Source organism: Neofelis nebulosa, chromosome 15 (genome assembly GCF_028018385.1).
Source record: "Neofelis nebulosa isolate mNeoNeb1 chromosome 15, mNeoNeb1.pri, whole genome shotgun sequence".
In the NCBI taxonomy this organism is placed as follows: domain Eukaryota; kingdom Metazoa; phylum Chordata; class Mammalia; order Carnivora; family Felidae; genus Neofelis; species Neofelis nebulosa.
The window spans coordinates 14,742,884-14,757,300 of NC_080796.1; the positions used below are offsets into that span (position 1 = coordinate 14,742,884).

General features: G+C 40.4%; 1 protein-coding gene across 1 annotated transcript in view; it reads left to right on the forward strand.

Annotated features, from left to right (window-relative positions):
• Positions 1–10,399, forward strand: part of FH (fumarate hydratase) — a 30,700-nt gene extending 20,301 nt beyond the window's left edge. The window contains exons 7-10 of the mRNA XM_058700325.1: positions 2,604–2,807; positions 4,744–4,871; positions 6,801–6,954; positions 10,019–10,399. Of these exons, the coding sequence (XP_058556308.1) occupies positions 2,604–2,807; positions 4,744–4,871; positions 6,801–6,954; positions 10,019–10,161 (629 nt within the window). The 3' untranslated portion in view covers positions 10,162–10,399. The remainder of the gene's footprint in view (positions 1–2,603; positions 2,808–4,743; positions 4,872–6,800; positions 6,955–10,018) is intronic.
• Positions 10,400–14,417: the final 4,018 nt, after the last annotated feature.

The following is a 14,417-nucleotide window of genomic DNA, read 5'->3' on the forward strand; positions in this document are numbered from 1 at the left end:
AGATGGCCTTTATGATCTTGTGGTATGTTTCATCTTACCCCTACTTTGTTGAGGGTTTTTTCAAGAATTGATGCTGTATTTTGTCAAGTGCTTTTTATGCATCTACTGAAAGTATTCTATGGTTCTTTTCGTAGTGTGGTGTATCACATTGATTGATTTGTGAATATTGAGCCAACCCTGCAGCCCAGGAATAAATCCCACTTGACCATGTGAATAATTCCTTTAATGTACTGTTGAATTCGATTTGCTAGTATTTTATTGAGAATTTTTGCATCTGTGTTCATCAGGGATATTGGCCTATAATTCTCCTTTTTAGTGGGGTCTTTGTTTTTGGAATCAAAGTAATGCTGGCCTCATAGAAGGAGTTTGGAAGTTTTCCTTCCATTTCTATTTTTTTGAACAGTTTGAGAAAAATAGTTATTAACTCTTCTTTAAATGCTGGTAGAATTCCTGTGGAAAGCCATCTGGCCCTGGACTCTTCTTGGTTGAGAGATTTTAAATTACTGATGCAAATTCTTGGCTGGTTATCAGTCTGTTAAAATTTTCTGTTTATTCCTGTTTTAGTTTTGGTAGTTTGTAAGTTTCTAGGAATTTGTCCTAGTTTATTGGCATATATTTCTTCATAGTATTCTCTTATTTGTATTTCTGTGGTGGTGGTTGTGATCTCTCTTCTTTTATTCAAAATTTTATCAATTTGGGTCCTTTGTCTTTTTGATAAGTCTGGTTGGGGGTTTATTAATTTTATTAATTCTTTCGAAGAACCAGCTCTTAGTTTTGTTGACCTGTTTTTTTTTGTGTGTTTCTATATTGTTTATTTCTGCTCTAATATTTATTATTTCCCTTCTTCTGCTGGCTTCAGGCTTTATTTTCTGTTCCTTTTCTGGCACCATTATTTGAGACTTTTGTTTTTGAAGTAGACCTGTATTGCAATATACTTCCCTCTTAGGACTGCCTTTGCTGTATCCCAAAAGTTTTAGACTGTCATCTTTTCATTTTCATTTGCTTCCATGCATTTTTTTATTTCCTTTTTAATTTCCTGGTTAACCTATTCATTCTTTAGTAGGGTATTCTTTAACCTCATGAATTTGAGGGTTTTTCAGATTTTTCTTGTGGTTGACTTCAAGTTTCGTAGCATGGTGGTCTGAAGATATGCATGATTTGATCTTGATCTTTTTGTACTTGTTGAGGGCTGATTTGTGATCCAGTATGTGACTGTTACATGGGCACTCAAAAAGAATGTATATGCTGCTGCTTTAGGATGAAATGTTCTGAATATATCTGTGAAGTCCATCTGGTCTGTGTGTCATTCAAAGCCATTGTTTCCTGGTTAATTTTCTGCTTAGATCTGTCCATTGTTGTAAGTGGGATGTTAAAGTCCCTTACTGTTATTGTATCATTATCAATAAGTTTCTTCATGTTTATCATTAATTTATTTATATATTTGGGGCTTCTAAATTGGGGGCATAAATATTTACAGTTGTTAGATCTTGATGGATAGACCACTTAATTATAATACAATGCTCTTCTTCATCTCTTGTTACAGTCGTTTTTATATCTAGTTTGTCTGATATAAGTATGGCTATTCTGGCTTTGTTTTGGTGTCCATTAATATGATAGATGGTTCTCCACTCCCTCACTTTCAGTGCAGGTGTCTTTAGGTCAATAGTAGTGAGTCTCTCGTAGGCTGCATATAGATGGATCTTGTTTTTTTAATCCATTCTGATACCCTGTGTCTTTTGATTGGAGCATTTAGTCTGTTTACATTCAGAGAGATTATTGAAAGATATGAATTTAGTGCCATTGTGTTATCTGAGCTGGTGTTTGTAGTGATGTTCTTTGATCCTTTTTAGTCTTTGTTACTTGTAGTCTTTTTTTTCTCCATTCAGAGCCCCCCTTAAAATTTCTTGCTGGTTTAGTGGTCATGAACTCTGCTAGTTTGTCTGGAAAACTCTACTTCTATTCTGAATGACAGCCTTGCTGGATAAAGAATTCTTGGCTGCATATTTTTCCCATTCAGCATGTTAAATATATCCTGCCACTCCTTTCTGGCCTGCCAAGTTTCTGTGGATAGGTCTGCCGAGAACCTGATCTGTCCTCCCTTGTAGATTAAGGACTTTTTTTCCCTTGCTACATTCAGGATTCTTTCCTTATCTGTTTCCCCCACAGTAGCGGACTCCAAGAGTTCAGGTTTTTCGCTCCGCTGTGGTAGCCTCTGCAAGCAGGGCTCCCTCTTTGCTGCCGTATCCGTAGTTCTATCTCCCTCGCACCTCCTACTTTCCAAAAGGTGGTTGCTTTTGTACTTGTAGACTTGCAGTTTTTATTCTCTCAGACCTCGGATTGATTTCTTGGGTGTTCAGAATGATTTGATAATTATCATGCTGTGTTTGTGGGACAAGACAAGCTTAGGGTCCTGCCATCTTTACTCTGAATACCCATTTTCAAAGCCGGCAAAATCAATGGATGGTTGAGAGACATTTATTTCAATGGTAAATATGTTTATTCTGTTTTTGCTTTTCATATCCTGGAACTTTCTGTTTATCTTGCTGAAATTAGAAAACTATTTAATTTTAGACGATAACTCATAGGGTTATTTTTTTCTTCAGGGTTGCCTTTTGTCACAGCTGCAAATAAATTTGAAGCTCTGGCTGCTCATGATGCTTTGGTCGAACTCAGTGGAGCCATGAATACTACCGCCTGCAGTCTGATGAAGATAGCAAACGATATTCGTTTTCTGGGTTCTGGTCCTCGCTCAGGTCTGGGAGAGCTGATCTTGCCTGAAAATGAGCCAGGAAGTAGTATCATGCCAGGTAATGACTAGCTGGTAAACATTAGCGCTGGAACTTGACAGGGACCCAGGCGTTCTCATGAACAGAGCATGTCTCCTTGTGTTAAGCGTGATCCCAGACATAGATAGAGACGTGTGTGGCACAGTTATTTCAGAATATCTTTGTGGGCCACCTTTGATCAGAATTGGGGAACATCACCCAACATTGTAGGAAAAGAGAATTTTAATAGCATGTATGTGGATTCCTACATTAGAGAAGAGAGGGATCTCTCTTTCACAATCCAAAGCCAGAAGAATTCTGAAACCAGCTGTGGAAGTGGTCAGCCTGGGTTGAATAAAAAGGAATTATTCCAGTTGCCTGTTATTTCATTTTCTGTTTGGGGTTTTGGCCTGTTCAGTAAGGGAAGTGACACAGGCTTTGGATGTCTGGGTTCTAGGAAGCCATTTGACAGATTCATGTGACATTCACTGAATCCTGAGGGGAAGTGTTGGTAGCTCTGTTAGACGAATGTAGTGGGTGAACAGTGACACTTAAGTGACGATAAGGAGGTGACTTCAGACTGGAGGGATGTCTCAGTAGCAGGCCGCAGGTCTCTGCCACTTCACCACTTCCCTGGTGACTGAGGGTGAAAGCAGAGAACACGTGTGGGTCACACGAGCAGGTAAGGAAACAGCAGTATGCCAGAATTGAGGCCTCTGTGTGTTGGGCTAAAACTGACAAGGTGACTTCTAATAGTGAAGAAGAAAGACCTGAGTGTTGATTCTTTTAAATCTACACATGTGTACAGAATGAGAAGAGATCTGATTTTAAAATAATTCATGTTCAAAAATGACTTGAGTTTAGTTGATGGCAAATGCAAGGTGACTGCCTAGAAAAGAGAAACCCAGATCCACAGATGAGGAAATAACCTTCCCAGTGTGTTGCCTTGTACTGGTCGGCAGAACCTGGTATGTCAGGTTCACACCTGAGCTCGTCAGAGGGGTGCTCCCAGGGTACTGGGACTCTGGGGACTCAAGACGAATAGGAACATTCCAGTGTAACGTCCACTTCCTCTGAGCAGTCTCCCAAGTGTCAGTGAGGTGCTAAGAGTTCCCATAGCAGCCTGCTTCTCTGTATTTACCCCTCAGGTCCTGTAGTTGCCTGCTGTCTCTGCTCGGCCTCCCAAGTTCTGCAGCACAGGGGCTGCGCCTTTCTCACCCACTGTTGCATGTTCAGTGCCTGGCTTCGTAACTATGTCCATGATGAATGGAAGCCGAGAAGATGGGGTGGGCTGGACTCAATGTGCGGTTGCCCAACTCCTCACACATTAGCTGTTGAACCATTCACGGTCTGTGGCAACCTGTCCTTCCTTATTTGGTTGGTTTGCTTCATTGCATCAGCACTGATGGTTGGACACTTGCTTTCTTATATGTCTTTATTTAATGAAGTCAGATTTCCTTCTTTTCTTGATAATTTGACATAATACCTAATCTTGAAGCCACAAGCATGTTTTTTTTTTTTTAATATGAAATTTATTGTTAAATTGGTTTCCATACAACACCCAGTGCTCATCCCAACAGGTGCCCTCCTCAATACCCATCACCCGCCCTCCCCTCCCTCCCACCCCCCATCAACCCTCAGTTTATTTTCAGTTTTTAAGAGTCTTTTATGGTTTGGCTCCCTCCCTAACCTTTTTTTTTTTTCTTCCCCTCCCCCATGGTCTTCTGTTAAGTTTCTCAGGATCCACATAAGAGTGAAAACATATGGTATCTGTCTTTCTCTATATGACTTATTTTCACTTAGCATAACACTCTCCAGTTCCTCCCACGTTGCTACAAAAGGCCATATTTCATTCTTTCTCATTGCCACGTAGTATTCCATTGTGTATATAAACTTGCACTGTTGGTAGGAATGCAAACTGGTGCAGCTGCTCACGAGCTTGTTTGATGTGAGTCTTTCCTTGGTGGCTTTCTTGAAGGCAAGGTGAACCCTACGCAGTGTGAAGCGCTCACCATGGTTGCAGCCCAGGTCATGGGGAATCACGTTGCCGTTACCGTTGGAGGCAGCAATGGACATTTTGAGTTGAATGTTTTCAAGCCAATGATGGTAAGCTTTCAATCTGACTTTTAATTTTTTTTTGACTGAAATCTAAGTGTATTGTTTTTTCTTTCATAAAAGTCTTTGGAGGTTTCACATTAGGTCCTGGGATGATAGAAGTAGCAATTGGAAGTCAAGCATATGTTAATGTTAGCAGATTAAGCCTGGAAGGAAGCCTAGGGGAAGTGTGGATAGCCCTATTAGAAGACTTTTAGCTCAAGTAATATGATGACTTTTAGGTGACTTTTAACTCAAGTAATTTGATGGTTTGCTTTATTTAATAGGAAGAAAAAGTGTGGAAATAGGGTGTGGGTTTCTTCCTTATCCCTCACCAGTGAGGATGCCAGTGGCTAGAAATAAGTCAGGTCTCCTCAGGCTGTCCCTCAACTGTCTCCTCCTCATGCTGCTGCTTTATTCTTCTCTCAAGTTCAGTCTTTTAGAGGAATAACCCACATTCACTTTCAGGCAGATTCATTACTCCTGGCTTCCCCCCGCCCAACTTGTGCTTGAACTGTTCCCCTAGTCATTTGGAACCCCCGCAAGCCCATAGACTTGCTGACCTCTGAGCTTGGCCATGACTCCCTTCTGTTTGGCGTCCTCAGTACCCTCCTCCCATGCTCTTCTGTCCCTCTCTGGCTTTCCTTCATCTGTTTTCCCTCTTCCACAGACCTTGAAAACATTCGTGTGTCTAAAAATCATTCTTTTACTTCATCTTCATGAAGATGGAATGAGGTGACATCATCTTTCATCCATTTTCCTCTGCTTCGGATAACAGGGCTGTCGTCACGTGGAGTCTGTTACTAGTATAAAGTGTTATATCTAAAATATATTAAGGGCTCATTTCCAGTTTGTATCTGGTATAAAGTCTGGTTTTAATTTGATAAGAACATGCAAATGACAAATATTAAGAATTTTCATTCAGTGTATTTGTCAAATCTAAATCAGGCACTGTACTGAGTACTAGTGGTAGAATAATAAGGAAGACGAGATATTTATTTGTCCTCAAGGCCTGTACATTCTTGTGAGAAATAAAAGGCCAAAGCAGAACTCGCACATGTAAGCTTTTGCTTTCCTGTTGGATTCCAAACAATACGAGCTGCCTGGCAAATATAGGTGTGCAACAAATGTCTTGCTAATCTTTTTATGTTAAAACACAAAAATCTATTTTTTTGTCTTTAATAGAAAATACATCAGGGTAATCAACATTTGCCTTACATTAAAGTCATTAGTATCAAATTTAACCATGAGGTTCTGTGCCTAGTAGAGTCCATTGTTGGGAGTATAGTTTTCAGATCCTGATGTTTTAGAACAAAAGAGAGTAGGATGTGACTATAGCTTTATACATATTAGAAATGTTACCAAAAAGGAAAAACATGCTAAAACTAAAAAACCAACTGATTTTCTGTTGGTTTTAAAATAATGTGTGAAAGGTCATTTTAAAGTTCCTGAGGAATATTTGTTTTGTTAAGCATAAAAAATGTGATCAGTGAGACCTGGGAAGTCCTCACTTCATTCACTGCTTCCAACAGGCTGAACATTCTAACATTTGCATCTTTGCTTCTCTTCCGGAGGATTCTTTTTCCATCTCTGGTTGTTTGAGTCCCCTCCATCAAATAGGACTTCACCAGTTCCTACAACTGGAATTAATTTCTCTTTCTCTGTGCTAACATTTCATACCCATGTTTTATCACACTACAGGGTCTCTTGTGTTTCAGTTTATTTGTATTTATGGCTTTTATGTTTTTTAGATTTCAGTGTCCTCAAATTTCCATGGATACAGTGCTTTACAAGTTGTAGGAGTGCTATTTATCAAATTACGTATTCATTTATGAGCCAGCAAATAATATATGCTAGTGAACAAAAAACGTTAGGGTTAATAAGCCTCTCTCTTCTGTGTCTCTCCCTCCCTCCTCCTCCCTTGTTCTACTCCCCTCATAGATTAAAAATGTGTTACACTCAGCCAGGCTGCTGGGGGACGCGTGCGTTTCCTTCACAGAAAACTGCGTTGTGGGAATCCAGGCCAACACAGAGAGGATCAACAAGCTGATGAACGAATCTCTAATGTTGGTGACAGCTCTTAATCCTCATATAGGTAAGGTTTAAGGAATAATAATGTCATTTTGAATACAAAATTTAAAAGCTAAATATTTTTAAGAGATTATTGGATCAAGGTGGACAGCAGATTCCTTTTGGGCATTGTTTCAGTAAAATCTCATAAAATATTTGAAATTGCATTGAAAGACACTGTTTATATATTAGTATGCTGTCCATTAGGTTTCATTTTATTTGAAATGTGGTAAACTCAGAAGTTCAAACTTCCATGAATCTTAATGGAATTGAGATGCTTAATGTTCTGTGCAGCGCCTGGGCCCTCGCTTGGTAACGTCACTAGGTGGCACTGGCTGATTAGCAGTGTGGGATGAACTCATTTTTCTGCCTTCTCTAGAGGCTCTACTACACTTTGATTTTCTTGTTTTATTCAATTCAGAAGTGGAAAGCTACCAATAAGAACAAAAGAAAAAGGACTAAGTATTCATTGCTTTTAGGGAAAGGGGGGGAAATGCAAATATTTTATCTAAAACTGTGACTCTTATATTGCAAGCCTTTTCTAGAATTGCAAATATTTTATTATGTGTTCAAACATATCGACTTGGATTGCAGACTGACCACAGTGATCCTCACCAAAGATACTCGTCTGACTTGTAGGTCTTGACACATTCATTGCATTACATTATGGTGTCTTAAAAGCCTTTTCCCCTCTTCTGCTAAGCTGAGACAATAACAACAACAACAATAATAATGGTTCTGTTTTAAAAGCAGTTCTGATGTAGTCATTTTGGCATGATATGTTTGCTGTTTAAAATATTCTGTATGGGGCCCCTGGGTAGCTCAGTTGGTTGAGAGCCCGACTTTGGCTCAGGTCATGATCTCACAGTTCATGGGTTCGAGCCCTGAATGGGGCTCTGTGCTGACAGCTCAGAGCCTGGAGCCTGCTTCCGATTCCGTGTCTCCCTCTCTCTCTGCCCCTCCCCTGCTTGTGCTCTGTCTGTCTCTCTCTCAAAAATAAACATTAAAAAAAATAAAAAAAAAATTCTTCTATAATGCTGAACTTCCAAGGCAGATTTTCTACTATTGGCCTCACATCAACATACAATTTCAGTTTTGTAAAGTAAGAACGCATTTGACTGCTTCAGGTAACTCTGAGCCCAATGTGATATATCCTATTCTTTGATGTAGTGTTGAGATTGGTAATATTTTGATCCTTTAAAAGTTATTGTACGTGGGCCACCTGGGTGGCTCGGTTAAGTGTCCAACTCTTGATATCAGCTCAGGTCATGATCCCAGGGTCATGGGATTGAACCCCACATTGGGCTCTGCGCTGAGCATGGGGCCTGCTTGGGATCCTCGTGCCCTCTCGCTCTCTCTCATAATAAATAAATAAACATTAAAAAAATCGTTGTACATTAGCATTCAGCCAGAGAGCTACACAGGGGATCCCAGAGGCTTATGGGAGAAATGTTCCCTCACATCTGTACTTCAGAACCTGTTGCCAAAACACTGAAGCTAGAGGTGCTCTTAAAGCTGGACGATTGGTTAGTCTTTTTTGGAATCCGTGTTCTGTGAGGTAAAGGCCATGCGAGGATAAACCACACCTTGCTGGTGCAGCATGAGCCTTGCAGCTGCATGTCCTGGGTTGTCTGTGTGCTTATTATGTGGTGGGCTGGGTGGGAACAGGGTTTTGTAGGACTTGAAGAGAAGAACTGAATGGTTAGCATAAGGCTTAGATGCGAATGTCATCAAAATAAATGTACACCGTTCTTATATTGACCCTGAACATTTGATGAACATTCTTCCTCAAAGTTCCTCTAATCAGTAAGCACCCTGTTCAGTATGTTTCGTATTTACAAATTCAGTTGAGTAAAAAAATGGCCCCTAATTAGTTCATAGATGGTTACTGGTTACATGCCAGCTTCATAATAGTGTTGCCTCAGGAAGCTTTGTTCCTTTGACCATAGTCCTCTGATCCGGGGGTATTTGGGTTTTTTTTCCTCCTTCATTGGTTTCATTTTTGTTTTTTTCTGTTTTTTCTTGTTTTGCTTTCTGACCTTTTTTATAAATTGTGTTAAGTGCAGACAGCTTGCAAAGCTGCCCTGCCCCTTTGTTCATTCCAGAAGCAAATGATTGAAGCAGACAGTGCACCTGGGTCTTAGTACATGATTCCGTCTGTGCTGAAACTTCCCCACTGCGTCCTTGTGGCTTCTGGGAAGAGGTCAGGGTACCAGGCACTGCCCGTAGAGAAGCACGTAGAGAGGTGCTGTTGGAAGCAGCTGGCAGGTGCATCCCTCCCCAAGGCCCTCGTTCCCCTGCCTCCCACTGAGAGCCAGTCCCTGCAGCTCCCGCACAGGGTGCTGTTTGCTGTGGCACAGCAGCAGTTAGCTGGTTATGCTTTGGTGCAGAGATCGCTTCTGGTTAAACATGTTGTTAGAAACAACATGTATTTCTACTGCTCAGATGTTTTTTCATGTCTTGGTGCTATATTTTCTTTTTCTTCCCCCTGCAAAAATATCTGAGTTATTCTTTGGTATAATATTGAAATCGGTAATAATGTTTTGATCATTTAAAAGTTATTGTACATTATGGGTGCCTGGGTGGCTCAGTTGGCTAAGTGTCTGACTCTTGATTTCAGCTCAGGTCGTGATCTCATGGTTTGTGGGTTTGAGCCCCGTGTCAGGCTCTGTGCTGGTAGTGCAGAGCCTGCTTAGGAGTCTCTCTCTCTGCTCCTCCCCCACTCACATACTCTCTGTCTCGAAATTAATAAATAAACTTAAAAAAAATAAAAAATAAAACTTTTATACACTAGAATTCAGCCAGAGAGCTACACAGGGGAACCCAAAATCTATTGACATTGGCAACTACAATTAGTAACAAATCTGTTGTCCAAAGTGAGGTATGGTGAAGTCTGTATTAAGAAAAGTAAAGGTTTTATCCTGTATCAAACATAACTCTGAAGATGATCACTGTTAAATATTTTTAAGATTAAAAATGTTATTTTAGATGTCAGTAGCCTCAGTATCAAGTAAATAATGATTATCTTTTGCTTTAGAAAACCAGATTTCACTACTAACTCCTACATTGCCTGTTTTATTTTTCTTCAGGGTATGACAAGGCAGCAAAGATTGCTAAGACAGCACACAAAAATGGATCAACCTTAAAGGCCACTGCCATTGAGCTTGGCTATCTCACAGCAGAGCAGTTTGATGAGTGGGTAAAACCTAAGGACATGCTGGGTCCAAAGTGATTTAAATGAATTTATAATAAAAAAGTATGTTCTATAAAATAAAAAAAAAAAAAAATGAAAAAGACTCCTTTTATTTCTTAAGCAAAAATGGATGAATGTGAAAGGAAACCGCTCCTGAACTTGACTGTCTCTAGCAGAGCTCTTTGATCGGTGTGTAAAAACCCTGGGATGTGCTTGGGTCCAAAGTGAATTTGAAAAGTGTAAAATGAAATAATTAAATTGTATGAAGTCAAACAGATTCATTTTTTTCTTTTATGTTAATTGTCACTGAATATCATTTTTGTGACTGTTTATTCATATATTTTATAAAAATTCCATATCAATTTTTAAAGAGTTTTAATTTTTTTAGCTGGTGTTTTCAATTCCCCTGTAGTGAAAAAGTACTTGTTATCTGATTCCTAATGATACACTTAGACATCTATTATTTTCCTGTGATTTGGGGGCATAAGGTAAGCAAGCACTGGGCCTACTATGTGGGGATGTCAGTGTCTGTGTGTATGTATGCGCATATGCATATGTGTGTCTATTAGGAAGTAGGACAGTTAAAAAAAAAAAACTGGGCACATGTATTCCATGTGCTGATTACACACACACACCTGGCCTTAGTTGAATTACCACAAGAAAGGCTGCAGACTATGGGTCAGGAATTCTAGGATGTGGATTAGAAAGGACCAGGGTACAGGCCTGAACTTGGGAAGTGAGGAGGGTATTGGGAAAGTGAGTCTGCCCCCTGGTCTCTGCGCACCACTGCCGGGACTTTTCAGCAGGAATTTGCTTGAAACAACCACAGGGGATTTTGAACAAGCAGTTCTAGGGAGATCCAGGCCAGATTGATCCAGGTTTAGCTTCTAAACCTGAAGCTAAAGGTGCTTTTTAACTCAATCAATCTCCATTGTGGAGGGAGCTAACAGTTTGTTTTGTTCTTTCTTGCACTTTCTCTCATGATAAATGACAAGGTTGTGGAGAGTCAGTCCCACTGGTTAAAGTATCTCGCATCTCCTCTATCAACTGTGTTTTTTACTTACCCCTGATATTTATTCCTGGAAAATTGGCCATCAGCCCCCATTCTCTGTAGTATTTAGATGGCAGTGTATATAGCATGTAAAATTGTAATTAAAACTTCTAGAAACATTGTGATGAAAGGTGAGATTATGTTCTTCTAACTAATCTCTTAAGCTTGAGTGGACACTTTTTTTTTTTAGCTGTAAAAAGGATTTCAAAGCTGTTTAAAAAAAATTTTTAATGTTTATTTTTGAGACAGCACGAGCAGGGGAGGGGCTGAGAGAGAGGGAGACACAGAATCTGAAGCAGGCTCCAGGCTCTGACATGTCAGCACAGAGCCAGACGTGGGGCTCAAACTCACAAACCACAAGATCATGACCTGAGCCGAAGTTGGATGCCCAACCAACTGAGACACCCAGACACCTCTCAAAGCTTTTTTCATGCAACTGTGGAACCTATAGGATCTACTTTTCAGCCCATCAGTGACTGTTTCTGCCAGTGTTCTTCACATGGGGATGGTGTGGTGTTTGTGCAGTTTGCTTTAAAACAAAGTGCCCATTCTCTTTGTTTTGTTGGAAAAAAAAAAAAAAGATTTTTATTGGAAAACATAAAATCAAATTGCTTAGCAGTGCCTGAAAGCCAACAACCAAATGGGCAACTGATCTGTAGTTGTGGAACTTCGTGATGTTGGATGTTCTTTCTTAGGCGTCTTCCATCTAGATAGGCTGTTGTTTAAGGGCTCAACTAGAGACATAACCAGTTACATAATAAGGACAATAGTGGATTGAGTTCCTAGTCTCAGTCTATGCACACCTGTCTACCATATCCTGGATGACATGTTATAAATCGTCATGTCCTGATGACTTAAGTCGTCACTGAATCTTGTGAGCTGACTGCCGCCTTTGATGTTTGTGAAGGAAAGAAAACTGCTTTCTGATGTAATCCTAAGTAAGGCTTTTAGAATTCCCTGGTGAAGGGTTGTACTGAAAGTCAACTTCACTGTTTTTACACTGGGGAGTTTTGTCTTCCATGGGACCTTCAGCAATATTTAGAGACCTTTTTGGTTCTGATGACTGGAGACGGGGTGCTGCTGGCCAGAGATGGAGTGGGTGGAGGCCAGAGATGCTGCTGAACATCCTGTAAGGCACAGGGCAGTCCCCTACAACAAAGGATTTTCCAGCCCAAGATGTCAATAGTGTTGAGACTGAAAAACTCGAATCCAAAAAGTATTCTCTTTGGAGGTGCTCACCATTCAGTTAGGCTTCACTACTTCCTGGTGTATGTATGGTGTCCTGGAGTTGCGGTGACTTGATGAAACTGGGAGCTGTCTCATGTCTTCCATGTGAGTGTGAGCAGGAAAGTGTTCGTGAAACATGAAGTCAAGTGCAGGTGCTCCTGCCTGCAGTGACCTGTTCCCAGCAACATGTCCAAAGATTTGTACTGGATAAACCTGACGAGGGGCAAGGACCGACAAACGTGGTGGGTAAATGTGTTTAAAATGGACACAAAATCAATCCATGGATTGTGCATATGTGATTGTGAAGAAGCCTGTAGAATGACGAAGGGCTATCTTGAGAAACTAATTTCAGAAGAAAGTCAAGGGATTCATGATCCACCTGGAACTACCACCAATTTGACCCACAGAAGCATTAGGGAAATTCATAGTCACAGGGTAAATTTAAATTTGCTCACTTAATAAACTAATTTGGTTGACAGAAAAAAAAATCTATGTTCAGAAAAATTTGGTAGAATATTTCATACTCAAACATTTTAAAGACCATGTTCTTGACTATGGCTTTTCTTACATGTCTTCGTTTGCCCTTTTGCTTTATAACTATGACAGCAAGAAATCTGGAAGAGACAAATTTAATACATGTTTTGAAAGATATAAGTTTAAAACTGGCAACCTAGAATGAATTTAGTGGTAGGGATTAAGAGGTACAAACTTCCAAGTATAAATAAGTTATGGGAGTGCAATGTACAGCATAGGGAATATAGTCAGCAATATTTTAATAGCTTTCTATGGTGACAGATGGCAACCAGACTTGTGTGGAGCATTTTGTAATATATGAAAACATTTAATCATTATGTACACCTGAAACCAACAGGATATTGCATGTCAATTATACTTTGATAATTTTTTTAAACTTTGGAAGAAAAGCTCCTAATTGCATACTGCGTCATAAAAAGAGGTTTTTTAATAGCAAGTTTATTAAATTTACATTCAGTAACTGGCTTTTGAGCGACTGATCTCAAGCTGCTCCCACCTGCAGTTTGGGTGGGGAGAAAGAAGCTGACGATTCTTGTCTGCCATTTGTGATGTCCAGAGGCAGAGCATATGCAACACTGTCACGCCAGACAGCTGAGGCCACTGTGTTGGTATCTTCTGATCATCCTGGAGACCTCTGCCAACATTGCACCCACCCTGCACTTCAGGGTTTTCTCCCAGCCTGGAGACGGGTCCCCAGCTACAGATCAGTTTGCTAAGATGAGCACCAAAAAGCTCACTGGTGGATACCAAACGTATCCACCCGTGAGCCTCTGGAATGAGAAGTCTCTGGGATTGAAGGGTAGGAGAGAATGAAGGTTTCCTAATGCAAACGCTACACTCTAACTGATGAGCCTCCTCTTTAAGAATCTGTGGTCAAGGGGCACCTGGGTGGCTCAGTCAGTTGAGTGTCTGACTTCGGCTCAGGTCATGATCTCATGGTTCGTGAGTTTGAACCCCACATAAGGCTGTGCACCGACAGTGCAGAGCCTGCTTGAGATTCTCTCTCTCCCCCTCTTTTTTTCTCTCTCTCTCTCAAAATAAACAAACTTAAAAAAAAAAAAAAAGGAATGATTTGTAAAAAATAAATAAGGAATCTGTGGTCAAGAATATTCATTTTGCCTCAGTCCGATGAGAAAGGAATTCTCATCTCTTCATGAGAGCTGCATGTTTTCTTCAGCAACTCAGGGCTATTCATCACATCAGATGTTCAAGCAGAGGTGAAATGCGAAGCTGTATGGAGAATGGCCAAGCAAGACACACAAGGAAAATGAGGTAACCACTGAAGGAGACAGATGTGGGCATGGAGGTTAATTGGAGTGGCTCATACTCTAGGCACTTGGAGGAGGAGGAGGAGGAGAAAGCAGGTAGATCCAGTGGAGTTCAGTTCCACCTCTGCTGCCTCCTGGGGGGCTTTCTGGTCACAACTCAAGACCTGTAGACCCATCACCTTATCCTTACAATGGAGCTATTGATACATATTCAT